The sequence below is a fragment of the Enhydra lutris genome, unplaced genomic scaffold (assembly GCF_002288905.1).
Source record: "Enhydra lutris kenyoni isolate GAN:26980312 unplaced genomic scaffold, ASM228890v2 scaffoldscaffold8, whole genome shotgun sequence".
NCBI lineage: Eukaryota > Metazoa > Chordata > Mammalia > Carnivora > Mustelidae > Enhydra > Enhydra lutris.
In genome coordinates this window covers 17,168,395-17,178,698 of record NW_019154092.1, presented here as the reverse complement: position 1 = coordinate 17,178,698, position 10,304 = coordinate 17,168,395, and the positions used below count along the sequence as shown (strand labels likewise).

The 10,304-nt window shown below is 40.6% G+C and overlaps 1 protein-coding gene across 3 annotated transcripts in view; it reads left to right on the top strand.

Annotated features, from left to right (window-relative positions):
• The first annotated feature begins 1,509 nt into the window (after window positions 1-1,509).
• LOC111142710 (abhydrolase domain containing 3) overlaps window positions 1,510-10,304 on the top strand; it is a 42,853-nt gene continuing 34,058 nt past the window's right edge. For all 3 annotated transcript variants that reach the window (XM_022495998.1, XM_022495997.1, XM_022495996.1), the window contains exons 1-3: window positions 1,510-1,781; window positions 2,319-2,482; window positions 3,600-3,782. In XM_022495998.1, coding sequence (XP_022351706.1) covers window positions 1,620-1,781; window positions 2,319-2,482; window positions 3,600-3,782 — 509 coding nt within the window. In that variant the 5' untranslated portion in view covers window positions 1,510-1,619. The remainder of the gene's footprint in view (window positions 1,782-2,318; window positions 2,483-3,599; window positions 3,783-10,304) is intronic.

Below are 10,304 nucleotides of genomic sequence, written 5' to 3'. Positions count from 1 at the left end.
AAAGTTTGTGAATGTTCTTCTAACAGGGAAGAGAGTTTGATATCTTCCATCTTATTTTATAGACAGAGAACGGAGGCTCTGAAAGAGTAAATGGTTTGCTTAAGTTTAGTGGATGAGTTCAGAGTTGTTTACTCCCAGGTCAGCAACTTTCTACACATCATGATGCTAATGAAGTATTTTATGGTATTTTCACTTTACACTAAAGCAAAATAAAATATATATGTATTTATTGGTAGGCAGGGCAAAAGGTGGGTGCAGGCAGTATAAAGAATGTTGCATGTACACTGTCAAGTATGGCAACCAGCATGTGTATTTGTGTTTTCTGGGTATGCTCAGATGCAAGAACCAGTGAGTGAAAAAGAATTACATATGCTTAGGGCAAGACCAGTATGTACCTTATTTCATTTAGGTATCCCAAAGACTCTATAAAGTAGAAATTATTATTCTACACGTTAAAAACAAAAACAAAAACAGGCTCAGTGAAGGCAACGAAATTTTTCTGGGTGCTGGCAACCATCATGTTACAGTGACCAAATCAAGGCCAAGGATGTTGCTCATTTCTGGTCCACCCCACTTTTCTATCACTAATTTCTATCATTAATTTACAATCCTGCGAAATTTTTCATAGTCTCTACAGGCTTTACCTTTTTCTTTTGGCCTGTTTAAGTCTTGCCACTCTTGGTACCTCTAAGTGGGAGGAGTTCATAATAATATACTGCTAAATCTTCTAGCCCTTTCAAATGCCTCTATCTTCCGGTTTAGTCGTGTTGCCATAAATAAGCCTAGGAAAACCTACTTCATAAATGGTTTCTGGTCCGTACGTTAAGTAACTGTGGATTTCTGTAAGTCTTCAAGTTCAAAGCACAAACGAAACACAAATAGGCTTTACGAATTTTTGAATCCCCTTTCGTTTGCTTGATCTCCTTATTTATTTTTGGTAACCACTTCTCATTTAAGGCATACCTAAGGAACTAAAAGGATTCAGAGAGATTTAAAGTATGACTAGCCTCATTATTGAATGTTTTATAAAGTATCTTTTCTTTTTTGATAGTGTTCAGGGGAAACACAACTTTCTGGGGGATGGAGGATTTTTCCCCCTAGGTAGCGCATTCTACTGACATATATTTGGCATTCACACCCCGCCCCCATTTTTTTTTTCCCAAGGGACCCTAAATCTCTAGTTTACAGTGTGAAACGAAACCCCCCGCCGTGCGGAATCGTTCAAGGTCACTGGAGCTGGTGCCCGGTCAGGGACCGGAATGCGCACTGCCAGGCCCATTTCCTTCTCCAAAGTCCGCGCTCGATCTCTGCCCACCTTTGGGGGTCACCCAGGATGGCTGCAACCTGACCGGCAGACCCGGTCCGCCCCCACTGTGGCAACGCTTGGATCCGCGCCTCTGGAAGGTTCCTGAGTGGCTGACGGTGGGGGCGGCTCCGGGGAAGCTGGGGCGGAGCCCGTGGCGTCCAGCAGCGGTGCTACGCCTCCCGGGGCCGCTCGGCCGCGCCCGCTGGCGGAAGCTGTGCTCCGCCGGGCTGGAGACGCTCTGGTCCAGGGTCCCCGGCCGTGCGGTGGCCGCTTTCGGTGGCTCGCCGGCCGACTGGCCTCCCACCGCAGGGCAATGCAGCGCTTAGCGATGGACCTGCGGATGCTCTCCAGGGAGCTCTTCCTCTACCTGGAGCACCAAGTCCGGGTTGGGTTCTTGGGCTCGGGAATGGGCTTATCCCTGATCCTGGGCTTCAGCGTCGCTTACGCCTGCTATTACCTGAGCAGCATCGCCAAGGTGAGCCAGGGGTTGGCGCGGGGGCGGGGGCCGCGGGGAGCTTTCACGGGAGCGACCGCAGCCGGCCAAGCTGGAACTGTCGCCGCAGGCGCCTTTGGCAAGGGCCGTCCTGGAGGCGAGAGTGCTGCTGCTCCCAAGTTGTTGCCCTTTCCGGGCATCTGATGGACGCCCTTAAGAGCGCGGGCGGGAAAGGGGGCTCGCTCTTGTCCGCGTCCCTGGGGGTCCGGTCTGGGTCCTCGGACAGCAGCAAGGACCCGGCTGACCCAGGTGCCAGAGTACTGCCCCGTCACCATTCGCTAGCCTGGCAATGCTGTAGCACTTCTGAAAATGACTCCCTTAACTCTTGCTTTCCTCTCGAAGCGTTTGGTTAAATCACTCTTTAAGTCCGTTGTGACTGCGAATTCTTTGTGTCAGGCTTCTTGAAGGAGATGTAATCGGAGGGAGCGCGCGCGCGATGGGCCAGTCAGTCGTTTCTGGTTTGCGGTTGGCGGAAACTTTGTTCTGGACCCTTAACTATAATACTGGCTTTCCCCACAGAAGCCCCAGTTAGTGACGGGGGGTGAGAGCTTCAGCCGCTTCCTCCAGAACCACTGTCCTGTGGTGACAGAAACGTACTACCCGACGGTCTGGTGCTGGGAGAGTCGAGGACAGACACTCCTGAGACCTTTCATCACTGCTAAGCCATCGGTGCAGTACAGGAAGTAAGTATATTTCCATTTGCAGTCATATCTTCAAAACCACAGGGGTTTTTGTTTTGTTTTGTTTTGTTTTGAGGGGGGGGGTGTTTTGTTTTGTTTTGTTTTGTTTGCATACTCCCAGTCCTTGTTTAACCTTTGGCCAGTAAGCATTTAGAAAAGAAAGGAGATTGAAAAAGGAAGGTTTGTCCCCCCACCCCGCAAAACACACTCAGTTACAGGAAAATATTCAGGTATTATCTTTCACCGCGCGCGCATGTGTTTCTGTGTGTGTGTGTGCGCGCGCGCGCGTGCCTTGATGTAACCCGTTTATTTCTAGAGAAGTGTTTGAGGTTTACTTTTTTCCAGTTTGGCATGCATCTGGATCCTGAGAACCTGGATCCTTTGATGATATGTATCAATTCACTGATGCTGGGAGTGGGGATGGGGTGGAGAATGATGCCAATTAATTTGGATTTTGCATGATGGACTCCTATAAAAGGACTTCATGTTAATAAGCAAATGGGTTCTTGATGCTAATATCCTTGAGGTGTTAAAGATATGGTCCAGAATTTATCAGTAACCAGGAGATTTTGATAGTGTCTGATACTAATTTCCCTGAGTCATCTAGTCCTTCTCGAGCTCCTTTTGTTGCCTGGAACGTTCACTATTTGGGAAAATTCTTTAAGTTCATAGACACAGTGTAAAAAGTACTTTAAAATATTTAAGAAGGAAATTTTATAATATACTCTGTGGGAAGACTGCATTATTGAGTCAAAGGGCCAGAGCAGTGATCAGATCAGCAATTTACTTATTCATAACTCCCTGATGAATTATTTGGGTGACCTCAATCAAATAGGGGTTAAACGCTGGATATTTTAGAGTAATGAGGAAATGATTAAGATAAATATGTGAAGTACTTCTAGCTCATTTTTATTTGCTGCCTTTTTGTGGTGTTGCTGGAAATACTTTATGGTACTAATCTCATATCATTCTTGTAATAAAGTGATATAAGTGTGTGTTAGTGAATGCTGTAAAAAAGTTCTTTTCAGATAAAATCATGTCATATATGTATAAAATTAAGACACTAATATTAAAACATGACTTGAAACACTTAATGAGTGTTTCATTTATTTCTTTCCAGTGAACTTATTAAAACTGCAGATGGAGGACAGATTTCGCTGGACTGGTTTGATAATTATAACAGTAAATGTTATATGGATGCCACCACCAGACCTACTGTCTTATTGTTGCCTGGACTCACTGGAACAAGCAAGGAATCGTATATCCTTCATATGATCCATCTTAGTGAAGAATTGGGATACAGGTACCAGTAAAAAATTTATTCCATTTTTCACATAATTTGTTCTAAATGAAGCACAAATCTACCTGTATGTTTGTTTCAGAAATATTTGTTTTATTTTGCATGAATTAAACAATTCCCTAGATTATTATTTTTCTCTGCTTCCTCTTTTGCCTTTCTTTTTTCCCCCAGGAAGGTGTATAATTGAATCATCTCATAGGAAATAGCACTTAGCCTAGTAGACACTCAGAAGATTTTAGATGCATGAATCTAAAATCTGCTGAGTGTCTACTACTAATGAAATTAGTATCACCTAGGAATGGACATAGGACTCAGGTCTGAGATGCAGTAGGGCCCACTGAAAGGAGTGCTATGGAAAAATAGCCATTACAAACCCCTGAGAGAGTACATAGTGAAGCTCATGTCTTATTCCATATTTGAGCCCTGAATCCACTAATCTTGTATCATTGACTCAGATCTCAAATGTAGAAAATGTTCAGAATCAGGTTGTAGGTGAGCCTTATTTTTCCAAAAGTGATCCATGCCTCTTCTGTCCACCTGGGTTTATAGATACACTTAACTAATGTCCAGTCAATGATGACATAGTATTCTTTAGTAACTTCACAAGTGACTTAGCAACTTTAAGGTTTAGTTTCAGCTCTAAAATCTTAAAGCAAAATCATTGTGAAAAGTACTGCTTTTTTGTATCTGTCTTTTATCACTGATGGTAATTATTATAATGGAACACTCTGAGTTGCATTTGAAGTGGAGTTGTTAAACTTTTGTTAAACTTGTTAAACTTGAAACACTGTGTGAAAAACCGATGTGGGGTTTATATTAATAAAAACATTTTTATGTAAATGGGGAAATACTATAGGAACTAATTCAATTTTAACAAGTTAACTCTGATCTTTCATTTTGTCCATGAATTGACAGTCTCTCAGACATTTTATATGATAAATATAAATCTTGTTTATCTTGTTTCCATCATTTGTAAAAATTGCCAAATTTTATGCCAAATTTTATGACTCTGGCTATTATTACACTGTGCTTCAAAGCGTTTGGAAGATTCTAGCTCTCCTGAGAGTTAAAATCTCTTCTGTTGATTCAGAAATTTTATGGAGAATATATAATATAAGGAAAGTTTTGTGCTAGATACTATGAGGAGATAAAAGAGTTGTGAGGAGTTGTCCTTGCCACAAGGAGCCTGTGAGAAGAGTAGGCTGGTCAGGGTCACTGTCAGCTGCTTTGAAGACCCAACTTATTTGGGTCTCAATAACTCTAACAGTGAATTAGACTGGGCTTGAAAGTAGCAAAATACATGAATAAGCAATGATCTGTAAACTTTTCAGTGGCCTTTAGGACCATCCTGCCCTTTTTTTAACTATAAGGGATCACTGAATCTAAGTTGGAGAGGGTGTATCAGTTAGCTTTGGCTGTATAACAAAGTATTCCAAAACTTAGTAGCTAAATACAACAACCATTCTGCTCACAATTCTGTGGGTTGGGAATTTGGGCTGAGCAAAGTTGGGTGGTTCTCCTGGTCCTGGCTGGAATTGTTCATGCATCTGAGGTCAGCAGCCAGAACAACTCCATGCATGGGGGCCTCAGCAGGGATGACTCATCTCAGCTCCAAGTGACCCCTCATCCATTATCAGGCTCACCCTAAGTCTGTTCATTTGGTGGCAGAGGGTTCCAAGAGTGCAAAAGTAAAAGCTACAAGGCTTCTTGAGGTTCAAGTTAAGAACTCTCATAATGTTGTTTCTGCCACATTCCAGTTCAAGCAAGTAACATGGTCAACCCAGAGTCAAAGAGTAGGGAAATAGACTCCACCTCTTGATAGGAAGGCAAGGCATAGACAGTAAGGCAGTTCTGAAGACCACTGAAGTAAAAAAAGAAAAAAGAAAAAGATCTGGAACCTTGGCAGAAGGCTTGGATTGAATCCTTTGAGGTTGTGTAATATGGGGGACAGCTATGTGGGATTTGGAACTGGGTCTGAGTTCAGATGTTGGAACTTCTACTTACTATGTGACTTGGCAAGTAATTTTTAACTTTACCAATCACAGCCTCTCACTTACTACAGACAGTTTAAATGAATTAACATATATAAAGTATTTGGTTTAGTGACCTGAACAAAGTAGGCCTTTAGGAATGTGTAGTCTTTCTTCCCAGACCTTCCATTCCCTGATCAGAATAGAATACTTTTTATAATTTAAGGAGCAAGTACAAGCAAACCTACCTCTTGGAAGATATAAATATCTAATTTCCTTATAGGAATGCTTAGATTGTATTATAATGTCACTTAACACAGCATTGATTCATAGGCAGTACAAATGCCTCAATACCTTGAGGGTGTATTTGCTTTCAAGCCCCAGTTACTATTGTGTAAAAGCTGAACATGTAGGGAGGGTCAGGTCATCAGGGAACTGTTGCTGGCTGGCTGCTGAGATATGACTTGGACATTAGAGCGATCTTAACTCCTGGCATGTGGATAAGTGAAACATAAGGGTTTACTATTGTTGCTGTTAAAAAATTTGTTTTCCTGTACCTGAAAACTGACAAAGACACAGAACTTTTCTGTTAAGGTACACCAATTCAGCATTAATAGTGGATGGCATAGAAACTAAGCTGAAGTTCGTTTAAGATCATTGTGAGTAGCAGCTTTACCAGGAAGTCAAATTGAAATGAATGAGCAATACATGATCTACCTGCCTGTCTATCTTCATTGGCTGAATACAGTATGTACTCCCTGGAAAAACCTGCCCCTGAGGGGAGAAGAGAATTGCTGAGCCAGCCAGCCCCAGTCATCCTTCCAAATTTTATCAGTCCGATAAGGCCTCCATCTCCTGGAGAATGAGTAAAGTCAGAAAGGCCAGAAGGCTAGGAATGTGTTTAGAGAGGAGCTTCCATCATAGAAATCAGAGGACTGGAGAAAAAGTTACACCCATATGATTGATAAAGTAGTTAGAAATCTTATCTATTCATTCAAGATTTGCTTTAAAAAAAAAATCTCTGTTAAGTAACACCGCCTAATAGATATTAATTTATATATCTGAGTATTATTGGTTTTCTTAAATCTTTTTTTCTCATGGTCTGAATTAATTTTTAGCACTACAACTAAAAAGAGGGAGAAAAACTAACTCTGAGAACATCCAAATCATCTTCTACTTTGACCTCTTTTATTGAGAGCCTTCATCTATTATTTTGTTCTACCCCCAACTAGTATTAAAAAGAGTGAACATTCCAGAATTATGTAATAAATCCATTGAAATCTAGGTCAGTCATTAAGTATTTTTATCAGAACCTATATTCCCAAAGAACATCCAGTCTAGCTGAAGTGACAAAGAGTATGCAGTTGTAGGGAAGAAATGCATTAGAGAAAACCAGGACTGGCTACAAGTAACAGAAAACTCAAAATAACAGTAACTTTAAAAAGAAGTTAGACCAGGGCTCTATAGTAACAGGAAGTGCTGCATCATAACCCATGGCTGCTCTAGCTCCAGCTATCACATCTGCATTCCAACATCCAAGAAGGAGAAAAAAGACTAGAGACTGCACTATTCTTTAAGCATGCTTTCTAGCAGCTGTGCACACCACTTTTGCTTCTATCATATTGGCCAGCTCTTCCTCAGCCTCAAGAGAGCCTTGAAAGTGAAAACTTTATTTTGGGCAGACACATACTCAAGTGACATCAGGAGACTCTATGGCCGAGAAGGAAGAGGAGGATGGATCCTGGGAGATAACTGGCAGTCTGTAGCACTGAGTGGTCAGTGTTACAAGTGCCAGGATTCTGGACTATCAGACACCAAGTGAGACATTTTATGGAGGGAAGGAACAGGTCAGCGATGCCAGAGGCAAGAGAAAGGGCAAGGAGAATGAAGACAGATAAAGCAAAATCGGAGAAGATTCAGCAGCGCAATGAGGAAGGAAGCCCAACTGCTGAGGGCTCTGATGACCTCAGGAGATAAGAGCAGGGGTGGATCACCCATCTTGTAAGTTTGACAGAGGAAGGAAGGAAACAGGAGAGGGATTCGAAAAGAACAGAAGGAGGAATGGGGGTATTTTTCAAGATGTGGGTGTTTGCTTCCAGAAACTTCTTTCTTACCACATTTCTAAAACCACTTACGGAAAGCATGGACCTTTAAATGTGGTTTGACAGGATTAAGATCTTCTGTCTTTTGCTGCAGTGCCCAGCTATCGGTAGCAAGGATGCTGTTGTCCAGCATTTAGTGCTGGAGAGAAACTGGAAGTGGGAGATGATTTAAAAGTAGTTTTCAATGTTCCTTTGCTTTCCAGTTTGGAGTTTGGACTTGTGCATTTTGTATTTTGGACGAGTATCACCAGTAGATACAAAGCTTTAGGTGATGCTTAACTTTTCCTGCAGTATCAGAAGGGCACTCAGAGGTCAGCTACCCACTTTTCCTGAGGGAGGAAGGAAGGGGAGGCAGTGGAACAAAAGGGTGAGTTCTGACCACTCCCCAGTCTAAAAGCAGTATCTTAGGTAAGAAGTCACTGTAAATTAACACCGGATGTGTTTATCTAAAAGTATTTTTTAATCATTTTTTTGTTGTTGTTGTTAAAACAATTTGGCTTTTAATGTTTTAAGAATGAGTTCAGTTAACTGATTATTCATTAGACTGGCTAGATGACATGATGCATACTAGAAAGCACTCGGTAAAGAGCACAGCTTATTTAATGGTATTTCTGGAAAAAAAAAGTTATGGTGGATACTCGGAAGCGGTCTTATTCCCTCAGGAACTAGTTGTTAGACATTCCATTATAAAATGATAGCTCAATTAACAAAGTTTCAGAGACTGAGCTTTTTTTTTTTTTTTTTTTTTTTTAATCAGAGCTGACACTCAAAAGGTACTCTGTGTTCAGAGCGCTGGTCTTCTTTGGAAAAAGAGACATTAATGTTACTAGCTTAGATAGCCCAGGGCCACAGAGTGAGAAGGTGAAATGGATTATTGAGTCAGGTCTGCTTGGATTCAATTCCTGACTCTGTTATACATTTCTGTTTCCACAGACAAATTATTCAATCATTCTGTACCTCCATTTTCTCCTCTGTAAAGATCACTTGCTATACCTCATAGGACGGCAAGGGTTTTATATATATGTGTGTATATATATATATATATATATAGAGAGAGAGAGAGAGAGAGAGAGAGAGAGAATGTTGTGACTCTGGAATAATCCCTATTAGTTCATAATATTAACTTAGAACACTTTTGTTATTTTTTTTTAAGATTTTATTTATTTGACAAAGAGAGAGATCACAAGTAGGCAGAGAGGCAGGGGGAAGCAGGCTCTCTGCTGAGCAGAGAACCTGATGTGGGGCTCGATCCCAGGACCCTGAGATCATGACCTGAACCAAAGGCAGAGGCTTAACCCACTGAGCCACCCAGGCACCCCTTGAACACTTTTGTTACTAAGTGGGGTTTTCTGTAAGCTAGTTTAACTAGTTCTTTAGTTGACAGAATCTACAGAAATATCAAAGAGACCCAGTTAGAATTCAAATGAGTAAGATAAATCTGAGGACATCAGAAACCAACATATACTCATATGTTAGGGAAAATGGGAGGGCTAATAGGGGGAAAAAATTCTAATAAAATGTTATAAGAGATTCCTGAAAGAGAACTTAGTGTTAGTTGTATAAGGTGTTCAGCTTCTTCACATGAGGGATAACTTTAACCCCTTTTTCTCCTTGTGGCTACTGGTTTTAAAATGCTATGCCCAAATAAAATGAATTGCATTCATTATTAACTTATTGATCTTTAATTTTTTAATTCACAGGGCCATTCAGAACTTACGATCAGCAAGAGATAACCAGAATTGCCATTTTGGTTAACTCTAATTAAATTTATCTTTATATAGTACTTACCACACAATAGGCCCCATATCAGGTGCTATACTTAGGTTGTCTTATTTCATATGGACCTAATTCCAAGAGATATATTATTATGCTCATTTTACCACCAAAAGCAAAACTACAGTGTTCATAATTTACCAAAGTTAGACAGTTAATGTATGACAAGGTTAAGATTGAACTGTACAGCCTTGTTACCGATAAATGTATGACTTTTTTTAGGTTCTTTGAAATGTCGATCATTCTTCAAAACTCTCCTTTACTTGGTATCTCAGATTCTTGGCTTGGGAGAACTAGCTCCTCAAATCCCATGATTATTGTCTGTTGGAATAATGTAGACCTGTAGCATCACAGGACTCTTTCATCAGAGAAATTCAAGACATGACAGGCAAATAAGTCATATTTTCTACTCAGGGAATAGATTTTATAGGGAAAGTGTTGAAACAATAAAATGAAGCTCTTGAACTATGAATTTTGTTTCACTGTTCTCCATTACTATGTGATGATCAGGAGTTGGGTGTGTTATACAGTCAATAATATATTCTGGTTAATTATTGTGTTTGATTTTTGATGCTTTACATTCTAGAAAAAGGAATAGGAGTTATATTAATCTGTTTTAATATATTTATGAGATTAGTGAGGTTGGAAATGTTCATTATCATTTTTTAAAAAAGAATATG